A 27,984-nucleotide genomic window follows, 5' to 3' on the forward strand; every position below is an offset into this window, starting at 1 on the left:
TAAATTGGGAGAATTTATTTGTATTCCTGAAATACAGGTTTGAAGCAGAGTGACAGAGTTCCTACCTGGATAATAGTGAAAAGAACCTAGGTGATAGAGTAACACACAGAAACATGTCACCAGCACGTGAGTACTTGTTGTGTAGTTTAAAGGGTGGGCGGCAGCTCCTGCCCTCATGGCCACTGTTTGTATACAAAATTGCTGCAACATTTACTATGTCTTGCACCTGGACCAAGGCAGGAGCTTCACAGCATCCTTCTGGGTGGTGATTGAAAATGAACGAATCTCTCTTCACAGATGATAAAACTTCACCTTCAGAGCAGCTCCCGGAAACAAGGTTTCTTCCCTCCTGCGGTTCAAACAGCCCTTCATCAACGAGGCTCTGCACTTCCGTGTGGAAAGGAACCGGCAGACATGACAGACATGGCGACTGGTGCTCAGGGGTAGCCTGTGGCCGCTGGTTTGTCTATAAAGGGTGGGGTTCAGATGGCTGTCTCCCCTGAGCTACAGCCTATCAGCACTCACAAGTTCTCCTTGTCAAACTCACACATGAAGTACATGGTAATGTGACAAGCCACGTCATTCCAGCCCCCTGAGGCCACCATCTCCACACAGTCCTCCTCGTCATATGCATTGTTGGGCTCTCCACTGCGCCATTTGTTGAAGGTCTGCATCGGGGAGCGGTCCGAGTACACGAAGGCACCTTCTCTCTCCAGGTCATTGATGCCAATGAAGACACGGGCCAGGCCGGCCTGTGCCAGGTACGAAGCCATCAGGCCGTTGGCTGCCTCATCTTTGGGCATGCTCAGTGTGCCTCCCCGGCCTTGACAGGACAGCTGGGCATCCGAATAGCGCTTCTCCTCCTTCACCAGCAGGTAGATCTTGCTCTCAGTCTCACGCACGCCAGCAACAGCTGCAGGGGAGGGCAGTGCTGAAAGGCCAGCACTTGCATTTCTATAAACAAACTCAACGTGCTCCACCACACCACGGCCACAGGCGCGGAGGCAGTGGGCGCTGAGCAGCACATGGAAGCCAGCTTCCGGGAGGAGGGGGAGGGAGGACCAGGGAAGGGGAAGGCCTCAGTCCAACGTACCATTTTTTATGAATCTTAGCTCAGTTGTCAGTTGAGTGACCTGGTTGTCCATCTCCCCAATAGCCTTCCTCAGCTGGCTGCACTCACATGGGATTCCTGCAAGAAGCAGCCTGTTATATAGGGTACCTGTCTGGAAAAGAAGGACACACACACACACACACACACACACCCCAAATACATATGCTGCTGAAAAAAAGATCAGGAAATGAGTGTCCCTACCTTTAGGCAGGTATGCCTGAGCCTACTATACAGACTGATGCCTTGTAGCTAGACTACAACTCTGAGAAGGTGAAAACAGTAGAGAAAACAGACTCGAATAGCCCACAGCAGAGACAACCTGACACGAAGCTGACAAGAAGCTATCAGCTACTTGGACTCCCTCCTTTCCCGTCCACTGTAGATTCAGTTTGTGATTTTTATGTATTTTCATTGGCATGCCTTAATTATACACAATTGTGGGCTTCATTGTGACTTTTTAAATTAATTTATTTTTTTATGTGCATTGATGTTTTGCTCGTATGTATGTCTGTGTGAGGGTGTTGGATCCTGGAGTTACAGACAGCTGTGAGCTGCTATGTGGGTGCTGGGAATTGAACCGGGGTCCTCTAGAAGAGCAGTCAGTGCTCTTAATTGCTGAGCCATCTCTCCAGCCTCACTGTGACATTTTATACACGTATGTAATGTATCTTGGTCATGTTCACCCCGATAGTTTCTCTTGGCCACTCCTACTCCCACTATCTCCTTCCTCCTTCCAACATCATGTCTGTGTGTAAACGTGTGTCCCAGTGCCCCATGGGGGGTACACAAGGGGAGCATGAGCACCTTACCCTCACTAACTATGTTGTTTTTGTTGTTTCATTTGTGTTTGTTTGTTTAGAGGCAGGATCTCTTGTAGCACAGCCATGTAGCCAAGGATGACCGTGAACTTCTGATCCCCCTGCCTTCACCTGATGACTTCTAGGAAGGGGGTGCACCCATTCCCCATTTATGAGATACCCAGGACAGAACCCGGCACTTCATGCAGTCACATGTAGCTTTTTTTCTTTTTAATTTATTATTATTACTTAAAAGTGTTTTCTTTTATATGTGTGGGTGTTTTGCCTGCATGTATGTCTGTGTACCATGTGTGTCTACAGTGACCCAGAGGCCAGAGGAGGGTTTCCGGTCCACTGGAACTGTAGTTACAAACTGTTTGTCAGCTGCTATGTGGTTGCTAGAAGTTGAACCCAGGTCCTCTGGAAGAGCAGCCTGTGCTCTTAACATATGAACTATCACTCCAGCCTGTGATCTTAACATATGAACTATCACTCCAGCCCCATGGTTGTTTTTTTTAAGATTTATTTATTTATTTTTATGTGTATGAGTGTTCTATGTGCATGTACATCTGCATGCCAGAAGGGGGCATCAGACCACATTAGAGATGGTTGTGAGCCACCATGTGGTTGCTGGAAATTGAACTCAGAACTTCTGGAAGAGCAGTCCGTGCTCTTAAGCACTGAGCCATCTCTCCAGTCCCATGGTTTATGTTTTTAAAATATAAACTTAATAGACTTGATTAAAATGTTCTGGTCCTTGATGTCTGTCATACCAGGTTCTCCACTGGGACCGGGCGGTCCAATGTCACCAGAATCTCCTTTTTCACCTGTGGCAAAAAAAGAAAAATTAGAGTTGGCATTTGAAGGGGAGCTGTCCCTTGAATTAGAATGTGTGAAGTTCAAAATCTCATTTATTGAAACTGAAGGTAGACTTTATTGAAGTTCAGGTAGACTTGCACAGCATATGCGATGGGCTTAATCTCCATCCATCCCTCCCCATCACCATGTTCTATGGTCAGCTCTTCAGGCTGTTTATAAACATGGACATTTGCTGTCCGTGGGTCTGGGGGGGAGCATGCAATGGCATACTGAAAGTTGGCTCTGGGGATATTGGCCCCTCAGAGAATGCTTTACAGGTGGCGTTGTATGGTTAATTCACACCACAAGCAGATGATGGGAGGCAGATCTACATTGCTCAGCACAACAGAAAAATCCAGGTGAATACAAAATTGGAGGTGGAGTGAGCTTAGGAATAGCCAGATCCAGGAAGGGTAGACTGCCCTGATAATCCCAAGCTATAACCCAAGATCCTCTGGATCCACTCCAGGTAATGTAGTGTCACAGAAGGGACCAAATATCAGGACTCCTGCCTAAACTCCTGCTAGGCAGGGCAAGCCTCCTAATCCCTTGCCTTCAATCTCCTCAACACACACACACACACACACACACACACACACACATTGTATATAATAAAATTACAGCAATGAAGTTGTCCAACCACTGTGATACTCTGATATCAAGCTGTGCATGTGTATGTGTTTGTGTGTTTATCTGTGTGTGTGTCTACATCAGCCATTTTTTAATCCCTAATGCACTGTCCCTCTTGCTCAGAGGATAGATCTGCCTCTGTGAAGGGCTATGAGTTCCACATCTGCAGATACACAGTCCATTCATATAAGGAGAGAAGCATTTTGGCAGCCTCTGCCCAACTCATTCCCCTGTGTTCTGCTGGGACCTTGAAGACCATCAGAACCTCAGGATCCAAGAGGACAGCCCTGGAGGCAACACCAATCAAATAATCAAAGCCAAATAAAGGTGCACCTGCTCTCCCCATGAGACTTGGAGATGTGCCCACAACACATGCTGTGTAGAAAAGAATATTTATTCCTTCTGTCTTCCCCTCACTCTTTCTAGCACTGTCCACAGCAGCCAACAGGGACAGATGGCCTGAATGTCCACAGACTGGGAGATTGTCCTGTAGGACACAGTCTTCTGCATCAGTCACCCACTATCTTCATCATACTAGTTGTACGTATTTGCAAGATGCCATCAGATTATGACTAATGGAGAAATGGGGAGGGACGCTGGACCCTTCCCCAAGATTCCAGCCACTCCTGCCAGCCATTCACATGCAGTTCTTCCCTGATCTCATGTGACCTTGGAGTCTTGGGGTCTCATCTAGGAAAGTTTAACTTTCCATAGAAGTGGGGACTCCACCAATGTAACTTTTCAGTGTCATATCCTTGGGGTCCCCCACAGTTCTGCAAGTAACCCCTCATCTGTGCTCTGTAAGTAAGCCCAATAAATCGCCCAATAAATCCATTTGTTCTCTAGGCTGGACTTCGGTGGGACAGTACTTTGGTTTGCTGTGGGGTCCTTAGGACAAAGAGATAGATATCATTAATGTCTCCCCAGGTAAGGCATTCTCACAATCCTTAGATAAACAAGGCATGGTTTCTCTGTGAAATGGGTATTATTCAGCCTTAAAATAAGAGAATTTTAATAACTGCTACATGATTAATCTCTAAAGCATCATGTTAAGGGTAATGAGACAGGCACAAAGGACAAATCCCATTTGTAGGATAGACAAATTCCCAGAGGCAAAAAGCAGACTCTGGGTTGTCAGAGCTGAGGAGGAGAGGGATGGTGTCAGAGCTGGGAAGGGGAGGGAGGGAGTTGCTACTTAATGGTGCAGCTCTGTGGGTTGATAAGCTTTTGGAAACAGTGGGCCTGGTTGCATCTCATTGTGAATGTCTTGGCGCCACTGAACTGTGCGGCTGGAACAATGACAATGGCAGCTTTTATGAGCTCGATTCTTTGTCTTGGTTCTGTAAAGTGTAGCCTGCATGTCCCTCAAATGCTCATCACAGAGATGCCCCTCAGCACCCATGCTATGGGGATGCTGTCTGACAGCAGGTTCTTCCCAGAGAAGAGCATTGAGTTTCCACCTCCCCAACACTCCTGGTCAGTGGTCTCTTTCCTCAAGGGCAGCCAAGGGCTGCAGCAGGTCCATGGTGTGGGTCAGAACAAACCACCCAAACCAACTCACAGCTCAGATTTCAAACCAAAACATCTCAGAGACAAGAGTCAACCTGCTCTGGTATAAGAACCCAAGACAGAGCTGGGAAGACCACAGCCAAATTCCTTTCTTGTCTCTGATTGCAAGCACAGCTCTTTGCCAGCCACTGGCCACCCAAGCTGAGTCTCCCCATTGCCAAACCACAACAGGTCCACAGGGAGACTTCACTGAGATCACATAAAAAGCTACATGATTACTCTGTCCCTCTAGTTCAGAACACATCTGTTGGCTGAATTCGGGGCAGAGAACATAAAACAGGACAGGACAGTATTCAGCTATCCCTTAACTCCCTTGCACCTGACATCCCGGCCACAGGGGAGGGGTCCTAACCTGCCAAAGTTGCCCAAGTCACACGTAGGTAGCATCAGGTGCTGCCAGAAGTTTCTATTCTCAGACTTGCTGGTGCCACCTTATACCCTGTTCAGGCTGAGAATCATTCCACAGTCTCAAAAGACTGGGAAAATGAACCTGTGAGTTGGGGTGAATTCATGACACAGCTCATCCTGACCATGCAAATCTCTCATCCGTTCATCATGCTTGTTTAGGAAGGTGTAGCTGAAGATTCGGGATCTGGACCCTGCATCCAGGAGGTTAAGTGTTCCATAAGTGCTGCGGGATGGTGAGACTCCACCCACCCCATGCTCACAGGGCCTGCAATCCCTCGCAACAATGTTTATCAAGGCAACACATGAAACAAGAACTCCAGGCAAAGCCACATAGTCGGTGGCTGTTCTCAGACACTATGAGCCTAGAGGTGATTATAGGGTGAGAAGTGTGTCACAAATACCTTTAGTGCCAATGGGACCAACTTTTCCATGGCGGCCCACAGTGCCTTTCTGTCCTTTGTCCCCCATGTCTCCTGTAGAAAACAAGAAGGTCAACGTTGACTGATGCACAGGGGATCTGATATGCCCCCTCCTCACCATCACACATGTGCACACATGCACACACAGAGAGACTGCATAAAGTACAGCTCTTCAAGGGCACATACATGACTGTCAGGAGGACTCCTCACAGGTAGCCCACTGGTTTTGTTTCCAAATGAGGATATGAGTCACTCCAGTGGCAGAAGGGAGGAAGACAGACTCAGTGACTCCTGAGTCACTCAGTCAAGGCCAGTTCTCCTCTGAGCCAGGATCAGGAAGGGCAGGTGCCTGACCTATATCCTAGCTCTATGGTGTCTCCTAATCTTGTTCTCACAGCCAAACCCAAATCACCACTCTGGAATACAGACACAACTGGATGCTCATGGGAAGCCCCGGGCATCCCCTCTGGTTGCATTTGAAGGTAGGTCTTCAGGAAACAGATGGCACAGGGAGTTGTACCCAGAATGCTCTCTGCATGCCTAATGAGTTGCAGGTCTGTAGCACAGTGCCTGTTCTTGCTTCCCGTCAGCACATGCTCACTCTAGTCATGCAAGGTCACGAGCCCTTATGCTATCTCTCATCCACTGCAAGATGGGGCAGTAGCTGGCCTTACCTGACCCCAGAGAACACTGGTCACTGGAATAAAGCAGAGGCCAGCTGTCCCTTCCAAGATCCACAACAAATCAACGCCACATGCTTCCCTGAGTGTCCTTACTCCCTTGGTGATGCTCCTGGTAATCGTTTGGGCAACCCAGTGATGAGACACCAAAGCACAAGTAGAAAGCACACATACAGAGAAGCCCTGCGGGAGAGACAGGCACCACCTACACCATGGACAGGCTCATGTGTGGTCAAGATGCATGATCTTTCAATCTTCTGTTGCCTCTAGGGTCACAGAGACAAATGGAAGCTCAGCGGAGACATCGCTCAAGACTGACAGGAGGGAAGCTGCCACTGTGTGCTGATAACGCACCTCATAGCAGAGCACTTTCCAAAGGGCCTCCCAGTGCTGGAATGGGTGGAATGTTCCCAGTGCAGAACAGATGGAATCCCAAAGACAGAGCACTGGCTCCAGAGAGCCACAGCTGATCAGAAAACACACCATCCATGGAAAGAGCATGAGAACAAAATGGTTGCTTGCAAAGCACATTCATGCACACCTATTTTCCTTTACTGCCTCTAAAACTGATTAGCTGCATAGAGGCAGTTCTAGGACTAAGTGACTTGACCAGGTTGGACTCTGAAAGTCCAGCAGAACTGGGTCAAGAATCATGATCTGCTGATTTGAAAACAGTTCCACTTTCCTGGTACCAGGAGAAATGGATATGGGTGAAGTCTCTGTGGGGTGGAAGGGCAGAACAAGTGACTAGTCCAGCAGGATACAGGGTATGGGCTGAGGACACAGGGGACTATTGTGGATATAAACATGTTTTTGTTTTAATTCCAGGTGTGGGAATTAATTCTGTTAGTCCACAGCAGCAAACTCTTTGCTTCGTGCAGACTCTGAGAGGAGCCTTTGCCAGCTACAGATAGTTTAAATCTAAGGACTCTAGAGAGAGAATAAATGCCAGAACCCGGGGAGTGTGGAAGAACTCTGAGAAAGAACAAGGCTGCTGCTGTTTCCCGCCTTCAGCTCCTGTTGTTGTTGATGCAGCGAGACAAGAAGTTGGAGATCTCCTGAAACAAGGACTGGACTGGCTCCAAGGAATATGATGACCCTAACCAGCAGAAAGCAGCTAAAAGAACTGCATCCCTTCTCCCAATAACCCGTTCTCTCTCCTACCTGGTGTTGGGATGTTGGAAGGGATTGAGGTGGAATAGGGAGAAAGAGATATAAAAAACATAAATAAAAGTCACTTTTTAAGTGTTACAACAGGAGACAATCTGGCAATTGCAACCCAAGGAAGTAAAAGTGTAAAAGACGAAAGAAGCCAGAGGTGACTCAGGCAAGGAGCCCTGACACATCAGGAAGTTGAAGGCATTTGAGAGTGAGGGCACCGTGCATTCACGGAGCTGTGGGAGCCACTGGAGGGTCAGGAATTGAAGGTGGAGAGAGCAGATTCCTGCTTGGGAAACCTGGCCATGCTTGAGAAGTGGGCAAGGCAAGCACTGAGGACAGCTGGTGGCTAGCCAGACAGCATCTAGGAGACTAAAAAGAAGCTTTCTAACCAGCAGGTGTCTGGGAGTTGACGGCAACTCAGCGATGGGATGTGAGGTAAGGTCAAGGCTTCTGGCCTGGGTAGCCAGAGGGCACTGGGCTCCAGTATCACAGACAAGGAGGAAGAAAGGCAGTGGGTGTGTGATGGGGGCAGAGTAGGGCTTGACACTGATAAAGAAGGAATCTAGAGAGATCAGTTAAGGAACAAGGAAGGAAGGGGATTGAAATCTTTTGAAATTGCAATACTCCTCTGACATCTGCATAGTTCATTCTAGACCTTGCAATTGAGTTTTTAAAGGAATCACAAAAGTATCTCATTGTGGGGCTCTGTTGGGTAAGGTTGAAGTCTCTGATAGCCAACTATTTGTGTTTGGTCTATGATGACAGACTCCCTTTTCTCAGTGGAGTTTTAAGTCTCCCCTGATCTGGGTGATTCCAGGTCTTATAAGGAGGTCACACAGCCCTCGGGACAGATTACTAGCCAGACCTTTCCCCTGACGTTGCAATTCCTAGAATGCCCCACCCTGCTAAGGATCTTAGTCCAGCAGTGACCTTCAATTGTGTTTGGAGATCCACACCCCCACTCCCATAAGATAAGTAAGGCACTCCCTGACCCCAGTGAATCAAACACATTCACCCTGGAAATCCCTCCCTCTGCCCAGGGTTTATATTGCCATTGATTTCACACATAAAGGTTCAAGCTTTCTCACTTCAAGACCGTCTGAGGTTGCTCATCTATCCTCCGCCAGGTCGCATCTCACTGGGCCTGTTCTTCAGCCCACAAACCCCGGGCCTCACCAGGACTGTGTCTTCGCTGCAATCCGACCAGGCATGGGCATTGGCCCAAACCTCTGCCGTGCTTAGCATAGCAGCTTGACCAAGACCTTTAGCACTTTGGTGTTGCTTTGGAACATCCAAGCTTCCATTGCCACCTGTGACCTCATGCTGAAAGAGCTAAAGTGTAACACTCTGTGGAAAACCTTTTCCACACCCCAGCTTAGTATGCTCAGGCCTCACCCTAAAATGCTCTAGCTGCCCCTGAGAGAAACAAAATCCCTGCTCTCCATCTGGAAGCAGAGCTCCAGGACCCTGCCCAATGGAGAATGACGTCTCATGTTTTAAATAAGTTGGTAGTTTTGTGTTGAGCTGTAATTGAAGCTGTCTTTGGCTGCATGAAGCCTGGATGCCACAGATTGGGCATATCAAGACAACCCACTGAAGCCCCACAGTGGAGGTGGGTTTATAGCAGTTCCCCAAATGCAGGAGTCCAAAGTTACTCCTCCTGCATGCCAGCCAGTGAGCTGACCTGTCCAGCCCACGTTCACACAGTGTTTGGGGAATATAAGGTCTAGCTTGCCCATCTATCAGCTGGGGACTCTCCATGCCTCTGAACTGCTCTTGTGTATAAAGAACAGATGGGTAATTCCAATACCAGAGTTTGCCACATTCCCATATGGACAGGGGCTGGGTAGCTGGGTCCTAAAAAATGAAAAGCAAAGATCCTAACTCTAGAAAGGCCAGCTCCCACTAAATGCCCAAAACCTTGGCAGGAGATCTGTTGCCTGCTACCACAAGGCTGGCGGGATTGAGGGTCCTGAGTATGGGTGTAAACTCCATTATGTGCTGTGTAGGGGAAGATGGGAAGGAATCCAGTGTTGTCTAGTCCACCATGGGGCTGCTTCCCTTTGAAAAATTCAAGGCTGTGGCAGAGGAAAAGTCACCACAGCTCTGCCTTCTCAGCCTTCCAGCCACATAGGGTAGAAGAAGGCTGGGGTCTCTGAGGTGATAGGTAGACAGGATAAAGAGGCTCAAAAATCCCTGGAGGTGATTTTTCTCTCATGCAAAATCCCCGCCTTAACAGAACAATCAGTTTGCACTCTATTGTCCAACTCAGTTGAGCAATGAGAGTCCCACAACCTGAGGCTCATTTATGATCACTTGGCTACAGCCCATCTCTAACCCAACAGGAGCAGGAATTCAAAGCTGTGGCTGACACTTGGCTCCTGGTGTTCCAGCTGGCACCACACTCACCTCCTGTCCTTGGAGAAGAGTAGGTGCCAAGCCCACCATCAGGGTATGCAGGAACCAAGAGCAAGTATGTGGGAAAACAAGGCACAGTGGAGACAGCAGTGACTCAGCCCAGAGGATGTGAAGGACATGTTGAGGTAGGCTCCAAGTCTGGAACCCTAGAAAGCAAACACTGCCAGTTGGCCAGTGGAGGCAGCAGCTTGCAGCCTTTAGGGGGCCTCTTGGGTCCCTGAGTGCTGGACAGTGCTATCAAGTTCCCACATAACATTGATGCCATTGGTTTAAGATGTGCCAAGGTCTGGGGGACAAGGGGTAAGGCAGCCCTGAGTCTGTGCATCCTTTCTAACCCTATGGAGCAAAGCTACCCTGGCTAAGTTGTTTAATCTCTCTGAGCCTCTGTTTTCACCTCTGTAAACCTAGGATCTGGGGCTGGGGTACAGCTCAGTTGGCAGAGTGCTTGCTAGCATACACAAAGCTCCAAATGCAATCCCCAGCGTGGCATAAACTGGCATGGCAGCACATGCCTGTACTCCTAGCACTTGGGAGATACATGTAAGAACACCAGAAGTCCAAGGTCATCATTGACTATTTAGTAATTTCAGAAATACCCAGGGCTACGTGAGACCCTGCCTCAAAAAAGCAAAAAATGCAAGGGGGATGTGGTGGTGCACACCTTTAATCCCAGCACTTTGGAGGCAGAAGAAGATAAATCCCTGTGAGTTCAAGGCCACCCTGGTCTACATAGTGAGTTTTAAGGCAGCCAAAGCTATAGAATGAGATCCTGTCTCAAAACATGTATAATACAAGGCGCTGGAGAGATGATTCAGTGATTAAGAGCATTAGCTGCTCTTTCAGAGGACCTGGGTTCAGTTCTCAGAACCCACATGGCAGCTCACAACCATCTACATAACCCCAGTTCTAAGGAATCAAATGGCCTCTTTTGGAACCAAGTATATGTGGAACATGGAATATAAATATACACAGAAAATAATAGATTTTAAAATAAGAATAAGCCTTATATCCTATAGTAAAGTATTTTGAAAGAAAATACCCATAAATGAACTGTTTGTCTTCTCCCCCTCCCCACTTGCTCCCAATGGCCTTGCTCAGTGGCTCTTTGCCACCTCAGAGCTTGGCTCGGTGGCCCCTGTGTTGGTCTGCACCTATGAAACGGGGTTGGCAGTGCGCCCCTAGTTGATGCTGGAGGGACAGGCCCACCACCCAGAACTGCACCTGGCACATAGCAGGTGGGACATATGTGTCCCCAGTAACAACCATCCATCATCACAGGCAGTGTCTGGAAGTGTGACAAGCCACACAGACAGCCCCAGGGGCCGGGACGATGTGCACCTGCACTTTAACACAGTCCCAGGTGATTGATGGGCACCAAAGCCTGCTAGGACTGGCATGGAGTCTGCTTCTTTCAATCTGCCTGTGATTCCACCACCACCTAATCCTTGAAGGCAGAAGGAGCAAGGGAGGGGCTGCAGTGAGGTGTATGGCACCCCAAGGTAGGTCTGTTCCCTCCTCCACCAGTAAGGAACAATGCAGACACTTCTGGTATGCTGTGCCAGGACAGCATGTGTCCTAGGTCTGCTAAGCTCAATGTCACATCATCCTCATTGCCATGATAGGTGTGTATATATATGTATCCATTTGTGTGTGTGGAGGCCAAAGGTCAGGTATTTATTAAAACATGGTCTCTCACTGGCCTGGGACTTGCCAATTTGGCTAGGCTCTGCCTCCTCAGCACTGAGATTATATGTATGTACCACTATGCCTGACTCTTTTGCATGGGTTCTGGGGGACTGAACTCAGGTCATCATGGCAAACACTTTACTGACTGAGCCACATCCCAGCCCATCATTTCTATCTTTTGATGAGCTGAGAAGTCCATCCAAAAAGTCTGTGCTGAAGTCCTGTTCTGCAGGACTTGAGAGTAGGATCCTTAAAAAGACCATGGGTGCTCACTGCACTGGTCTCTGATCCGACAGCTCTGGTGGCATTATAAGAGAAGACACACAGTATGCACCGAGGACAGGCTGCATGGGGATACAGGAAAAAGGCAGATGTCTGCAAACCGTAAAGAAAACAGCCCTGCCCCACCTTGGATTTCCAGCCTCCATTGCTCATAAAAACAAATCTTCATAGGTCAAGTCCTAACCTGTGGCACCCCCAGGCGGCACAAGCTGACTGACCCAGCCATCTTCTGCTTCAGCACAGAAGCAAGTTTCAAAAGGGAGGTGATTTCCACAGGTCACACTGTGAACCAGTGAATACAGTTGTTCCGTGGTTCCAAGCATAAACTACACGAGACAGACCCACACCTAAGTCCCAGATCTCCATTCACAAGAGTTCTGGCTGGCCTGGACCTCACTATGTAGACCAGGCTGGCCTTGAACTCACAAGGATTTACCTGCCTCTACCTCCCGAGTGCTGGGTTTAAAGATGTGAGCCACCACTTCATATTCACACATCCTTTGGATAAATTGTAATCATCTTTAAATCTGTTTCCTTGCCTGCAAATGATGGCCTCAGTGTCCCCAGAACCCCAGTCACTGTCTCAGGAAGCCAGAGTGCCATGTATAGATCGCAGGCAGGTACCAAATGACTAGATTCTACCAAGACTGGTGTCACCTGACTCCTCATCAGGGCTTCCAACCAACCCTCCTCAGCTGTTGGACAGCAGACGTTCTGCCTCTGCACTGGTGGCCACAGAGTGCCCCAAGCCTACTCCTCACTAGCTCAGGACGGGTTGGAGGACTGCACTTCTAAGAACCAGGGCTGAAGGTCTTGTGCAGGCTCATGGTCTTTCGGAACTGTAGGAAGGCAAGCAGTGGCTTCCTGGGGTCCTGCTGTGACTGCTGTGAGCGCAGGCCAGTGGCCAGTGGCAATCAGGGTGGCGGATAGGTGGCTCTACCTCTCATGTCTACCACCTCATTTCCTCCTGCCCCAAACCTTCAGCCTGACCCTCTACCATCACAGCTGCGCATGGGGTCGGATGATGACGATGACTGTCCTATCACTGGGATGTGTTGAGGAAGAAGAAAGGATGAATAACATGGAGACATGAGACTGTCTGCTCATCCTCCATTTTTGGTCACAGACTCGCTTTAGCTTCATGGACAGAGTGTTGCCTTGTGGTTATAAGGCTAAAGCTCCTGCAGGAGGCGATTCCAACAAAAGCTTGCACTTCCTTCCCACTTCCAGGAAGGTCTTCTGGCTGCTCCACAGGACAGCAAGCTTTATGCAATATGCACACCAGCTCAGCTGGGCTGAGACATATTTAGAGCCTGTGCCTTTAAGAGGGGAAGCTTGACTGCAGCACTCAGAACACTCAGAGCCATTGTGACCTGCCGTCCTAACAGCCCATTACTCTAACGAGAAGTGGGCTGGCTCCCATTTGTTCTCCAGACACGCAGGAGGAGAGGAGTGGGTGGGCAGCTCACAGCAGGCGCGTGATTCTTATTAATTTTAATGAAGATATCAGAGCCCTTTGAAGTGGAGATGGGGCAAAGGGGGCACTTGAAATTCAGCCTCCTCAGCGATTTTTATGAAGGATGGCGTGTGCGCTACAGCTCATGACAGCCCAGTGCTGGTGCAGCTGCCCTCCGCTGTCTGTGCCAGGAGGGTCCCCGGCCTCTATGGCAGGGGAATGGGGCAGCCACCTGCTCTTGTCACAGGGTGAGTCTGGGAATGAGACAGAAAAATCTGGGACAACACACACATATCAGGTCATATCAGCCGTGCCACTCTGTGCCTGCCACACAGCACTCAACCCAGAAATATAGATACCGTTCCTGTCTCAATAAAGGGCAGAGGACAGCAGGGGGTTCTGCTGGCTCCACTCTGCCTGCCTTTGTTTCAGTAAGACTGGCAGGCCCTTCTCCCTGGCAGGGGGCTGCTCACTCTGCAAGTCAGCCACTCCCTCCAGACCAGCCCCAGCTGAGCACTAGTTACACCTGGTAGAAGCTGAGCTCTTCAGACCCAGAGCAGGGGGAGCCCACTGCCCTGGGAAAGGCTGCCTGCAGCAGCAGCAGCAGGCCTATTCATACCAGCCACCATCAGTGCCTTCTTGGGCGGTTGGGATTGGGGGGCAGGGCACACAATCAGGGCCCTCAGCCAGAGCTGAGATCACATAGGGACTTCAAAGATACTTAAAAATATTAAATCCCAAGATATATAGATAAATAGAGGGCTCTCAGGGTACCAGTGTTAGGCTGAGCCGCAGGAACACAAAATTTGGAACAATATAGACCTGTCCCCACTGCCTTCCTACTGGAGTGTCAAGTATAAAAAGAAATGATGATGTGCTCTTCAACGGTGGCCCTCACTGAGCACCTGCCACAGCATCCACTGAGGTGCCGGTCACTCACAGGCCCACCTCCTGGGATCTCCACTTGATTTTATTTATATAAGATCAGGCTGTTTAAATAATAGTGGGTGGCTTCAAATTCTGCCAGTGTGAAAGATGACAGGCTTTAACCTCAGTCTGTGAGTCAAAAATAAATTCTTCCTGGAATTGCGTTGGTTAGAGCATCCTGTCCCAACAGGAAAAGCAGCCAGGACCTGTACTGGTGCACACCTATAACCTCAGCACTCAGGAGGCTGAAGCAGGAGGGTGACTTCAAAGTCATCTTCAGCTGCATAGCAAGTTCAAGGCCAGACTGTGATACATGAGACCCTCAAAAAAGAGAATCGGAAAATCCCACATTAACAATCAGACCCCGGTGGCCTGTGACCTCTTACACACACCTAGAGCCTATGCACCTCACCTGACATGGTCAAGAACAATGACTGTAACATTTACTGCTTAACAAGATAGTAAGGTGCCTGCTTGTCTATCTAAATACAAACCCACACTTGGACACAAAGTCAGACCATGTAGCTCCCCTTAACCTCTATAAAGAACTCCATCTCAGGGTCTCCTCTTTCTTTTCCCTCTTCCTTTCCTTCTCCCTCTCTCTCTCCCTCTCTCTTTCTCCTTCTCACTCTCCCTTCCCTTCTCCTTCTCATTCTCTCTTCCTTTCTCCCTCCTCTCCCCCTCTTCCACTAACCCCCCTCTGCCTTTCCCTCATACCCTCCCCTTTCCTCTCTCCCTCACTTTCCCCCTCTCCCACACTCTCTCTCCCCTTTGTCCTCTTACCCTCTCTTTCACTCTTCTCCCTCTCCCTTCCCCACCCCCTCCCTGAATTCAGGCCAGCATTAGTCTCCTGCAGTGCATTTCTTCCTTAAACCTTCTTGTATCTGTTCTGGTCTGGTCAATGCTTTTGCCCATGCCTTCAGCTGGCCTTCATTTCTGGCACCGAACTGTCATTATTATCACTGTCTGGAATATGCTGCTTTGGTTGAACACCGTGTATTAATGTTTGCTTTGGCCTTATTTTCTAGGGTTCGTTTCTGTTTGTTTTGTTCCGGAGACATCATCTCACTGTGCAGCCCAGGCTGGCCTCAAACTAACCACCCTCCTTGCTTCAGCCTGCTGAGTGCTGGATTGTGGGCTTGCATAATCACATTTGTTATATTTTGGACACAACTGGAAAACAAGAGACGTGGAGGAAGTGAAATTTGTTAGGGAGGCAGAGCACAGTGCCAACACACCAACAAACACAAGGGCAGCAACAAGCAGGAAGCACACACTCGAGCTTGGGGTTGTATGTGGGCCTCTTTGAAGGGACACTGGGGCAGAGGCACACATCACACCACTCCTGGCTTGAGAATGCTTTACTTTACAGGTTTTCTCGCCCTGAGACAGGGTTTCTCTGTTTAGCCCTGGCTGTCCTAGAACTTACTCTGTAAACCAGGCTAGCCTCAAACTCAGAGATCCGCCTACCTCTGCCTGCCAAGTGCTGGGATCAAAGATGTGCACCACCACCATGTGGCTGTACAGCTTTTAATAATGATCAAAGAAATGTAAAGTAGGCAGAGGCAGACAGATCTCTGTGAGTTCAAAACCAGCCTGGCCTACATAGCAAGTTCTAGGTCAGCCAGAGCTACATAGTGAGAACCGGTCAAAAAAAAAAAAAAAGCAACAAAACTTGGGACAGGAGAGATGGCTTGGTGCTTGAGAGAGCCCACATCACTCATCCTGAGGGTCTGAGTTGGCTTCCCAACACCCACATCAGGTATTATAGACTGCCTGTAACCACAACTCCAAAAGACCTCTGTGGACATTTGCATTCATGTGCATATCACACACATACACATGTAAAGTAATAAAAATGCCCTTGGAAAGGGCTCAGTAGCTATTGCAGATAACTCCAGCTCCCAGTGGGTCCAAAACCCCCCTGTTCTGATCTCCACAGACACTGGACACTGCACTCACATATGCAAACCCACACACAGACATGTAAACATAGTTTTTTTAAATAATTAAACATTTTGAAACATAAAATAGTAAAAATGAAACCACCCTACAGATGGCAGCCACACACAAACCTATTACAGTGGCTTCTTTCACATGTGATCAACTGTCATTTGCATGCATGTTCAAATTCTACTACATGTACGTAAACTGAAGCATTTCCACCCTCCACCTCCTTCCCTGAATGTCCTGATTCTTTTGATAGGCATCAAAAGACTCCCCTTTATATGTGACATGGCTGTCCAATATCATGTAGAGAACAGCTTAGTTCTCTACATGGGTACCCTCGTTCTTAAACATACATGTTCTCATCCATGTACATGTGTGGGCTCCTTCACACACATGCTTGAACTCCTTTAAATGCACAGTCCAGTCCCATCAACCACATGCAGAATCCCGTTGTTTTACTAAAGTGGAAACCACTCTCATCTCAGCACTTCCACTCCGTAAGTGGGAGTGTTGCAATGCCCCAGCCTGTGCCCTGCCTCCTCCACCATGCTTCCTTCATGGCTGCACCCTTCTCATCTAATGCCTACTCATGAGACCGAACCCTGGCATTCCCAGAGTCACCACTGAGTTTCCAGGACACAATCTCTGTCTCCCTCCCCCCAGCTTGGAGCCCTGTAGGCCAGCAGCATGCCTTCCTCCCCTAACCTGTGTCTCAGTAGATCTCTTCCTTTTCCACCTCCCACCTTCCTCCCTCCCATGGAGGCTGGAACTGTGAGTACCTTTTTCTCCTGTTGGGCCGACTCTTCCTGGCCGTCCTGGGGCTCCTTTTTCTCCCTTTTCTCCTGCATCCCCTGTGGAAGAAGTCATATCTGTTTAGGTACTGTCTGGCTAGGGCATGGCTATGGTGTTATGCATCCATACAGAATCAGAAAGGCTCTCACCCATGGTGCTGACAGTAGGTCTGGCCCTACTCCCTGCCTACCCTACCCCATACTGCAACCAGAATAACTAGGGCAAGCTCTGGGTACCTAGCTCTAAGCTTAGGAAGAACTTTGCCTACCCTGCTTTATTTTTCAGGGAACAGATTTTTTCTCCCCTCTCCTGTCTGTTCTGGGCTGGTTCCCATCTTCTTTCCACCATAGAACTCTCTACACCATTCCAATAAGAAGAAGAAGCAAGGGGGCGGTATCAGGTGGCCCCCAAAGCAACATTGTGTAGGCTGGTGACATGCGGGGAGAAAGACCAGGGTGCTTGCTGAGCATGACCTCGTCCACTCAGCATGACCCATAGAGCTCACATGGTATCCACCCCTGTGGGCATTCTGTGACCAATAATGCATGCTCTCCATGTTCTAGGGGTCAATGGGTCAATGGCTGGGTACAAGAGACAGATGTGCAAATAAGCAGTCAAGATATCTGACCACACAAGTGTGCAGGTGTCAGGGTAGGGGCTGGGTCACAGGGAACCGGGAGAGCGCAGGTGGACACACCTATTCAACCCCGCTCTAACCCTGATCCAACGACCTCCTTACCACACAAATTTGAGTCTTCTTTTTCCGTCCTAAAAGACAGAAAGTCACCAAAAGCTGTGCTGAGTTTTAGACCAGTCTGGCCTCAAACTCACAAAGATCCACTTGTCCCTGCTTCTTGGTCTACAACATCCTGATCTGTATAGTGATCTCAAGCTAGCCAGGGCTACATAGCTCTGTCAAAAAAAAAAAAAAAAAAAAAAAAGGCGGGGGTGGGGGAGATAGAAGACATGGCCACATGAGGCAATGTGTGTGACAGCAAACCCCCTGGGGACCCTCTGATTGAAATCCACCCTTACAGCTAGGCTAGGAAGCAGTGGCCAAAAGAAGGAGCTCCTTCGCTTCCCATGAGACAAAACATTAGGATGAGGAGTTCTGCTCACTAAGAAACAGTCATCTGTGAGGCTTGATGATTTTGTTTTGAAGTTATCAAGTTGAGATCGGAGAAAAAAAAAAAAAACCCTCATAAATGCTCAAACCCATCTCACAGAAATTCCATGGAGACACAGAGAGAAAGAGAATGATGCCTAAAGCCTGAGAGCTTGTAAAGAGCTGCCAGACACACTTTCCAATACAGGGGGTGGGGGTGGGGGTGGATGCGTGAAAGCAAGAACACACTGAAAGCCTTCAGAGAACCACACGGGAAAAACCAGGGCCAAATAGCAACGACGTGTCAGCGACAGTGTGGAATGAACATCAACAAAAGGAACACTGTATGAGCTATCCGGGAGGAAAAATATTTTTAAGTCAGATTGACAGGAAACTTCTCATTAGCCACATAGAGCACAGGAAGGAATGAGGCACTAGCCTCAGCAAAAGTGACATGGGATCTATCACATCAGATGTCTCCCTAGTGAAGTGGCTTTTAAGCCGAAGCTGTGCAGTGAGCAGATGCAGCCAGCCAGAGCCAAGCAGTGCTCTGAGGAAAGGGGCAAGACACGGATGAGCACATGGGCTGCAGGGAAGCAAGGGCCATCCAGATGAGCCTACCAGGACTAGACTGAGGGGCTGGACTAAAGGGAACAACATAATCCCCCACAGAGGAGCAAAAGCAAAGCCCACCACTGCAGAGGCCCACCAAAGATGGCCAAGGGTGGGGACCTGTCTCATTCTTTGTGAGTGTCACAGTAAGCAGCTACCATGACCCTTCTCTCCACAGGGCTGAAATCTCTGGTCTTCCAGAGCACCTGAAGGAAGGCCGCCACCACAGCAGGTGCATTGTGGGTATTCACTGAGAGGTTACCCAGAGCACACTTTCCAGCTTTTCAAGAAGTCTTCCAAAAAGCTCCTAGAGTTTGCACATGGCTCTCTCACTTGAGGCAGGCAGGTGGGCGTGCATAAATCAAGACTTGGGCTGTGAGAGCTGAGTGACAGCACGCCAAGGTCAGGCTCTGAACCAGACCACAGTTTCTTTGGGCATCAGAACTTGGGTAAGGCTGGGTGAACCAGACCAACTCCTACTTCCCTGATGGCCTCTCCCCTTAAAAAAAAAAAAAAAAAAAAAAAAGGCAAAAAGGATAAACCCACCACACAACTTCCACCTGACCTCCCCTTACATCCCGTGTCTATGATTTTATTGAAACCTGTTAATATTGATTCTTGACTCTTGACTCTTGATTCTTGACTCAAAAGACCCTGAAACAGCACTTAACACTAGCAGGAATGAGAAATAGTGCACCAATGCAGACATTTTAGAACATGCTGTTTGGGGCTGGGGTGATGGCTATCAGTAAAGTGCTGGCCACAGCAAGTATAGGATTGGATTTGATCCACAAACTTCATATAAAAAGCCAAGCATAGAAGTATACACGTGTAATTCTGGTGCTGGGGAGACAGAGTCAAGGAGGATCCTTGGGGCCCCCTGGCTAGCCAAACTAGATTAATTGGTAAGCATAAGGTCAATGAGAGACCCTACCTCGAAAACCAAGGTTGATGCACCTGAGGAACAATACCAGAGGTTGCTCTATAGTGTCCACATGAAAGCACAGACATTTACACACACACACACACACACACACACACACACACACACACACGGGACCTGAGTGAAAAAAATGTTATGTCTCTCAACCAATCAGAAAAGCTTCTTCACTTAAATGTCACCCTCCAGGAGAATCTCCCCACTTTACCCACAGTAGGAACAGGGGGACAAGACCCCTGAGCTTCCCACTGCTGATCCCCAGAAAACCACCTTGATGCCCAGGCTCTGATGTTCCCCCAATGCAGTTCCCCAGCTCTGTCCATGATTGCATTATGTCCTGAAACTACTTTATCATTAAAAGTTGCTTTGGCTGGATATGATGGTGCATGCCTTTGATCCCAGCACTTCAGAGGCAGAGGTGGACAAAGTTCTGTAAATATAATCCCGTCTAGTCTACACAGCGAGTTCCCAGCTAGCCAGGGCTTCACAGTGAGACTCTTTGTCTCAAAAAAAAAATTGACCTCTCTGCCTCTAAAGGGCCACACCCAAGACTGTGGAGACCTTCCCTGGCAGCTTGACTCCAGGTCTAGGTGTTGCTGGAGGCCTTGGAGGGAAACCCTGAGTCCTCAAAATCAAAGCTCAGTGGGGAGGAAGGGGCTCCTTGCCCACAGTGATAAATAAGCCCCTGCAGGCAATGAACCTGGGATGGGACTTCTGCAACCTTCTCTGCACACAGAGAGAGCCCATCTATACTACCTTCTTTTTTTTTTCCTATGAAGTCTGATGAACCATCTTTCTACCAGAACAGGTTGACAGTTCAACTGCCATCTCATTTTCTACTGTCAATAGCGCTGCTTTCTCTTCACTCATAGAAATAATTTACCACTTGAATCCTCTCAAATCAGATCTAGATCTGTGAACACAAAGCTTTCATCCTAGTCATAACTTGGTAATATCTGACCCAACTACGGAAGATGGGTGTGTTATGTTGTGCAGGCAATTCAGCTGGCCGGCCTTCCCTTAGGGACCATTTTTATCTAAATCTTAACATTTGGTGCCAAAACCTGGGATTGAAATGCCATACACACAACCAATCCTAAATCCAATGAGGTTTATTGGATGGAAATGAAGAGTGAGAAAGAGAGAGAGACAGAGACAGAGAGAGAGAGAGAGAGAGATGGGGGGAAGGAGGTACCCCGAGAGAGGGGAGAGAAAGCAAGAGAAGGGAAGAGCAAAAGAACAAGAGAGCAAAAGGAGGAAGGAGTGGCCGCAACAGGTCACTGTGTATCTGGCCCAGATGATGTCATAGGATGTAGGTACTGACATAGGATGTTGTCAGAACCCTGAAGATCCCTAAGAGAAGGCCAGTTGAATTGTCTGCACAACATTACAGGGTGGCCATCATTTTCATGCAGAACATGGAGTACTCTGATACACTCATTGACAGCTTAAGAAAAGCCACAGACATCCCTGGACTGTTGCTCCATTTGCAAATGTTTCTGCAAGCAGGCTTCATCCCTAGAGGCAGAGGGATGTAAACACTGTGGCATCAGAAAGCAGGGAAGAGGCTGGCTGACCTCTGGCCTTCCGCTCATGCTGGAGACGATCATATGAGCCAGGCCTTCATACAAGACTCCTGGGCAGAAGGCTGTGTTGCATATACATCACTGACCAGGAATCCCCAATTCCTTGGCTAGAAAGAGTTTACATGTTGTGGAACCTTGACCTCATGGTCAGGAAACCCCAGGCTCAACAGATGAACAGGTTTCCCAGGATGCACCTGGACCAGAGCTGGGTTTTGTGTGTTTATGCTGAAGTACCAGGCCACTCAGGAGACTGAGACACCAAGAGGCATGACCATGGCGACACCAGGGCAACAGTAGCCATTACCTTTGAGGCCTGGGACAAGAATCTGCACAGAGCAGGCGTCCTCTGTGGTCTGTTGAGGACATCCAGATGGCAGCAGTGACAGGAAAGCCAGGCTAATCAGCATGCCTGCAAGAGCTGGGTCCCTCGTCATCATGAGTGCAGGCAGGACACTGACTTCTGGAAGAAGGAAGGCATAAACAGTGACAGGCTCTGACACAGACAGCGCATTGCCAACAGCAGGACACAGTCATGCACTCCCCTCTGGGTTTTGATGCCTCTCTCATTGCCTCAATCACATACCAATTACCAACCTCCACTGAGAGTCTCTGAAGTTCCCAGGCAGCTAGAGCACCGTGTGTGCCCAGACCTCTCTCCCTAAGCCTTTGTTGAAGGTCACTTGCTCTGTCCGGCCCCTCCTCAGAACAAGTCATTGAACACAAGGCCTGCCCAGGAGGCCCAGCTTATCCTAATGGCAGAGACTCAAAGAAGACAACAGCTCCTAAGCAAGGCATGACCTCCTGCAGAGCTTGGAGCACGTCTGGGAGGGGACAGCTGAGTCCAAACACAGATCCATACTAGATGGCTTGAAAGCAGAGACGGAAGAGAAAGAATGAGAAAGGCCAACATTTGTGGCAAGAAAAAAGAGGAGAACATTAAAAAAGGCCAACATTAAAAACTGAGTCTGAAGCCAATTGCCGTGACACATGCCTGTAATCCCAGCACACTCGGGGAGGAAGAGGCAGGTGGATCTCTGTAAGTTTGAGGCTAGTCTACAAAGCGAATCCAGGACAGCCCAGGTTACACAAAGAAACCTTGTCTTGAAAAACAAACAAACAAATAAATGATAAAATCAAGCAAACAAACAGAACCCTGGGTCTGGAAGCTGGAGGAAGGAGGTCCTCTTGGAACATCAGAGCCACACAATAGCAGCAGTATTATTCATCCCAGAAGCTCTCTGGAGCCTCCTGCCACCTATCCCCCAGGTCAGTCAACCACTTAGCAATATTTTTGGGTGCCATCCCTCTGCCAGCCACAGTTCTAGGAGCTGAAGCGCAGGGGGGGGGGGAAAGTGTTCCTTTCCAGTGAAAGGAGACAGACAGGGGCTGGAGAGATGGTTCAGTGGCAAGAGTACTTGCTGCTCTTGCAGAAGACTCAGGCTCAGCTCTCAGGACCCCCACGGTGGTGTACACACCACCTTAATCTCCACTTCAGTTGGGACCCAGTGCCCTCTCCTGGCTTCTTTGGGCACTGTACATATCTGCTGTGCGCATACATATGCAGGCGTATACACATACATAAAACATGGTTGTTTTTTTTTTTAAAGAAATGAAAGAATGGGCACATAAAACCAAAGGCAGCAGGGAAGAGCAATCTTCCCCAAGGAGAAAAGGCAGGACAAAATGGCCTGAACATACATGGGCTGCTCTCTAGAGACAGGGGCAGTGGTTGTCAAGAAGGCGTCCTGGTCAAGCATCAAGGCATGCAGCCTCTGCATGAATGGAACTTGGGAAGAAGTTGTCTGGCCCTGTGAGCGCAAAGGAGAGAAAGCCCCGAGGGAACAGAATGAAGACGCAAGTCTGGTGTTACTGTGAAACTTTTGGGTTCCCCTAAAACAAACAGAGAGGCTTTTGGTCAGGGCATGGCCTTCTAAAAGGGCCACCTGACTCTTCTTTGGAGACCATCTTTATTGGAATAAGAATGGAAGTGAGGAGGCCAGATAAAGAAGACCACAGTATGCCAGGGCAAGGGGTTGTGGGGACACCATGGCAGAGGCAGAGAAAAAAGGTATAGTCAGGATGTGTTGTGCAGGCAAGGCTGGTTGGTTTTCACTGGACCCTATGGGAAATGGGAGAGAATGGCAAGCTACAGCCCCAGAGAACAGTGCTGGGGCTACTAAGAAGAGAAAGTGCTGGGGAGGGGTCAGGGCTAGATTTGGCTTTTCAGTCAAAGAAGTCTGTGAGGCTCCCATGGCTAACAGGCAACAAAACTTGGGGGAATGGAGCAATGGTTTAGCTTACTCAACTCAAAGATCAAGATGCTGTGCATCCTTCCCTGACTCCAGCCATCTAGCCATCAGAGGCAAGGGACCACATACACAGCCTGAGATCATCCTGTCAGCCCACAGAGAAGCCCAGGGAGCAGGCCACAGACCACGCCCAGGAGCCTTCATTGTCTGCAGAGACCCCCTCCCTGGCTGTGCTAACACCAAGCCTGTGATAATACCAAGCCTCTATTACATTTGCTTCCAAGGAAGAGTTCTCCCCAGAATGTGTGGAGGAGTCAAGATGTCCACAGATATTCTGCCTCTATCGTACCAGATGAGGAAAGCTGCATCTGGTGATGAATCAGCTGTCCCTGCAGTGTGAAGGGACACCATGTGAAACTCCTCCTCCTCCTCCTCCTCCTCCTCCTCCTCCTCCTCCTCCTCCTCCTCCTCCTCCTCTGAAGAGTCCCCACAAGAGATAATAAAAGAAAAGGTTGTTGACTGCCACCTAAGCAGAGGTGAGGCTTAAAGATGGGAGAAAGTGGAAGGATTGAAGGGTATGGTGTAAGCAGAGGTGAGACTTAAGGATTGGGGGGTAGGCACAGGATTGAAGGGTGTAGCATTTAGAGCATAAACCAAGAGGATTGCACTTCCTGCCCTTGATACTTTGGGACCTGCTGAAAGTCCAGAGGTATAAAATGGAAAGGCACCTCCATCCCTTTGAGGAATGGGAGGAAGACCTTGTGTAGTTCAAACCACAATGACAAAACCCTGAGCTTGCGGAGCACGGATTCTGCTGATCTCAACACTGGTCTGTCCTTAAGAGGCTGGTTTTGAGGTCCAGCTCCCACTCTCCACCCACCCTCAGTCTTCATCTGAGCCGTTGGTGATTGACAAGCCCTCTGTATGTGTGTTTACCCATGTTTGCAGGGTGGCAGGAAAGAAGAGAATCTGTGGCAGCCAGGGGTTAATTAATGAGATGCCCACTCCTGCAATAGTTGAATCCTCAAAAGCTGTGAGGGGCCAACAGATAGAAAACTTGACAACATGCAGAGGGGCTTGGGGGAAACGGTGGGCTGGGAAAGCACCGTGTGCCTGCTGAGTTTCTGCTTTTATTTAGAGGAAAAACAAATCAAGGCAGACTACAAAATCAGGAATGGGAGCAGAGGAGGACACACATGGCTGAACTTGTGGGAGGGTGGGAACACACACACACACACACACACACACACACACACACACACATAGCTGAGGAAAACCACCATGGACAGGAGCCAGTGCACAGAAGACTCTCCAGAGAGGCCTGGGTACTCACTGCTCAGCTTCAACAAGGATGTGCATGAGGCGGGTTAGGGGGGAGTGGGGTCACTGTTTAGACTCCCTTCTTCTCATTTTTAAGAGATACTTACATGCTGCTTTATGCATAAATACATGAGAAAAATGATCCTAAGCTTACACGGGACTCTGCAGGCCCAGGGGTTGTCACACTTGGATTATTGGTCTGCTGTCATTGTCCTGAAATTTCCAGCAACTGAAGAAAGAAAGGAGTGCATGCTCCCCTACCACGCTCTTAACTTAACAGCACTCAGCTGTTACCTAAGCAGCAAATATTCCTTTCTCTGTAGACCTACAAAGGTAATGATAAGCCATGTGTGGTGGTACACACCCATCATCCCAGAACTTGGGGAGGCAGAATATCAAGTTCATGAGTTCAAGGTCAGCCTGGGTTCCAATGGCAAGTTCCAGCAGCTGGCCCAGGCTACATAACAAGATCCTATTTTATCAAACAAAACAAAACAAAAAAAAGAGGGATGGGGATTGCTAAAGAGATGGCTCAAGATCATGTGCTACTCTTGCAGAGGAGCTGAGTTTGTTTCCCAGCACTCGTGCGTTCACAACTGTCTGTAACCCGAACTCTAGGAGATCCAATGCCTCTGGCCTCTACTGGCACTTGCACACACATGCACACACACATAGGCCAACAAAGATGCATATACATAATTTTAAATGATTTGAAAAGCTGGGCATAGTGCTCCATGCCTTTAATCCAAGCACTTGGGAGACAGAGACAATTTGAGGCCAATCAAGACCATATAAGGAGACCCTATCTCAAAAAACCAAAATGATGATGATGATGATGATGATGATGATGATGATGTTATAATCTTTAAAAGAAAAAGAAAAACAATAATAAACCTTGCTGCATCCACTGTTTGTTAGATTAAAAAGTGCTCAGATGTTTCTGTTTTCCTCAGTGCTCCCAGGCTGGTACAGGAATGTATCCCATAGAAACAAACGATCCCCTAGAGGAAGCAGGTGTCCAGTGAAACAGCACTGTCCCTCCCATGAAAGTCCTACGGCATGGCTTTACAGAAGGTCAGGCCACAGCAGACAAGCAGAGAGAGCAGAGATGCAGGTTCCTCCAGAGCCAGCTCTTCATGTGTCACCTCCTCTCTCGTTGACTCGCCTGCCTGTGTGCCGTTACCGTCAGCGCTCATCGGAGCTAGTGGATGTGAGAGGGCCCTATTCTCCAGCTCTCTCAGATTCCTGCTGCAGACCTGCTGTGGAGCAGGGCAGGTGGGCACATGGGGAGGCAGCACACCCACCCGGAAGCCTGGTCTGTGTCCCAGTCAGTTGCCTCTCAGCAAAGGAATTTGTTTCTATAAACGGAGGCTATGCAGCAAGCCCAAAATCTTTTTAAAAACAACAACCTTATCTCTCAGCCAGGGCTGAAAGACTGAGGCCCCACTTCCATCAAAGAGACAGCTTTCTGAGAAGAGATTAAATGTGGAATTTACAAAAGAAACACATAAGAATGAACTGGGAGCAGGTTAGGGGGGAAGCACATGGAGTTGCACTACCAAACACACAGTGGAGCCCTGGATCTCACAGACTGAACGATCTGCTTTGAACAGCACCTTCATTTGGAAGCCTCCTTATCCTAAAGTGACACTCCCACGCCCACTACCACAAAGCTACAGAGAGGATCTTACCAATGCTACAGTAAGGAGAGATCTGTCTATCCTTCTCTGTCTCAATATTGGAAATAAAAGCCAAAGGTGGCGGCTGGGAGTGCTGCTCTCCCAGGCAAGATTTCTCATCAAATCTCATCCCATCATGCCATGCAACAAGCTATAAATGTTCACCCCTTTAATTTGGAGCTGCTAGCTGGGGCCACTGGGACACAGCAGCCAGTCCTGAAGCCTGTTAGGCCACAACAGGTGGCCTCCCTTTGGAGTTTCTCCCCTTCCCGGTGTTGGGAGATGTCCACCAGTAGATGGCTCCTCTGAGGGAAATGTCCCTCCTTCCCTGTCACTCCCCTCCACCTCAAACCCACAGCTGAGTAGGCCTTGGAGCTGTAGGTCTCTGAACAGGGCTTTCTTAGCTCTCACCCCCTCTATGCGCTCAGTGGCAGCCTGGGGTATGTCACTCCCCCAAGGCTGGAGTTAGAAATGATGGATCCAAACTGTGGGCACTAAGGAACCTAAAAGTGGCTGTAATTCCACCATCTGTCAACTAATCGATCAGCATCTGTCTCTGCTGGCTTCTCAGAGATTCCACCACTGAGCTAAACAAACTCTGAAACCCTAGTATCTGACTTACTGACCAACTCCAGGATGCTTAGATCTGAGACTGAAGGTCCCGCCTTGCCAAATTTCACAGCCTGTGGCTACCCTGCAGCCCTGTTTGGAAATGTGTGCTCCTATCTGCGCTTGACACCCATCTAATCCCTATTGTCCTGGGGCAGCATCTCCTACCTGGACGCACACTAGGCGAAGGGACTGTCCTGATGGTCACCGGCTCGCTGAGATACTGCTCCAAGGAGCCTCATGGCTGTTATTTACAGAGAGCAGCTGCAGTCCAACTCAGAAGGAACCCGACTGGGCTGTCAGATAGCCCAGCGAATCTGCTTGAGGCTGCAGCCTTATCTGCAAGAGCTTCCTGCCTGAAAGCATCAGCTGTCCTGCAGGGCCCTGTGGAGTGTGGGAACTCGCCCCTGCTGCTAGGCTGGGGTGGCTGGAGAGCCCAGCCAACCCCACCCCAAACATTCTCTCATTTTTTGTTTCCTTTTCTTTTTCTTTAAATAGGTACATAGGCTGCACCTGGTGGTGCATACCATAATCCCTGCTCTCTGAAGACTGAAGCCGGAGGAGTGCTGTCAGTTAAAGGCCGGCCTGGACTATGTAGCAAGTTCAAGGCTAGCCAGAAGTACATAGTGAGACACTCTCTCAAATCAGATAAATCAACAACAACAAGAAAAATAAAACAAGATATCGAGTAATAGAGACGGAAGACACCTGACATGAATCTCTGTGCACACATCTGTGCA

At 48.9% G+C, this 27,984-nt stretch overlaps 1 protein-coding gene across 5 annotated transcripts; it reads right to left on the reverse strand.

The window, feature by feature from the left end:
* Positions 1-27,633, reverse strand: Colec11 (collectin subfamily member 11). Of its 5 annotated transcripts, none has more exons than XM_021653586.2 (7): positions 27,413-27,633; positions 21,692-21,847; positions 17,132-17,203; positions 5,775-5,846; positions 2,682-2,735; positions 1,094-1,189; positions 1-913 (listed from the first exon to the last, which is right to left on the reverse strand). In XM_021653586.2, the coding sequence occupies exons 2-7, from the start codon at positions 21,822-21,824 to the stop codon at positions 522-524; spliced, it is 819 nt and encodes a 272-aa protein (XP_021509261.1). In that variant the 5' UTR covers positions 21,825-21,847; positions 27,413-27,633; the 3' UTR covers positions 1-521. The 5 variants fall into 5 exon arrangements, with proteins under 5 accessions (XP_021509261.1, XP_021509256.1, XP_021509258.1 ...); XM_021653581.2 differs by having other exon boundaries at positions 1-931; positions 21,692-21,844; positions 27,413-27,632; XM_021653583.2 differs by having other exon boundaries at positions 1-931; positions 27,413-27,631.
* Positions 27,634-27,984: the final 351 nt, after the last annotated feature.

This window comes from Meriones unguiculatus, chromosome 1 (genome assembly GCF_030254825.1).
Source record: "Meriones unguiculatus strain TT.TT164.6M chromosome 1, Bangor_MerUng_6.1, whole genome shotgun sequence".
NCBI classification, from domain to species: domain Eukaryota; kingdom Metazoa; phylum Chordata; class Mammalia; order Rodentia; family Muridae; genus Meriones; species Meriones unguiculatus.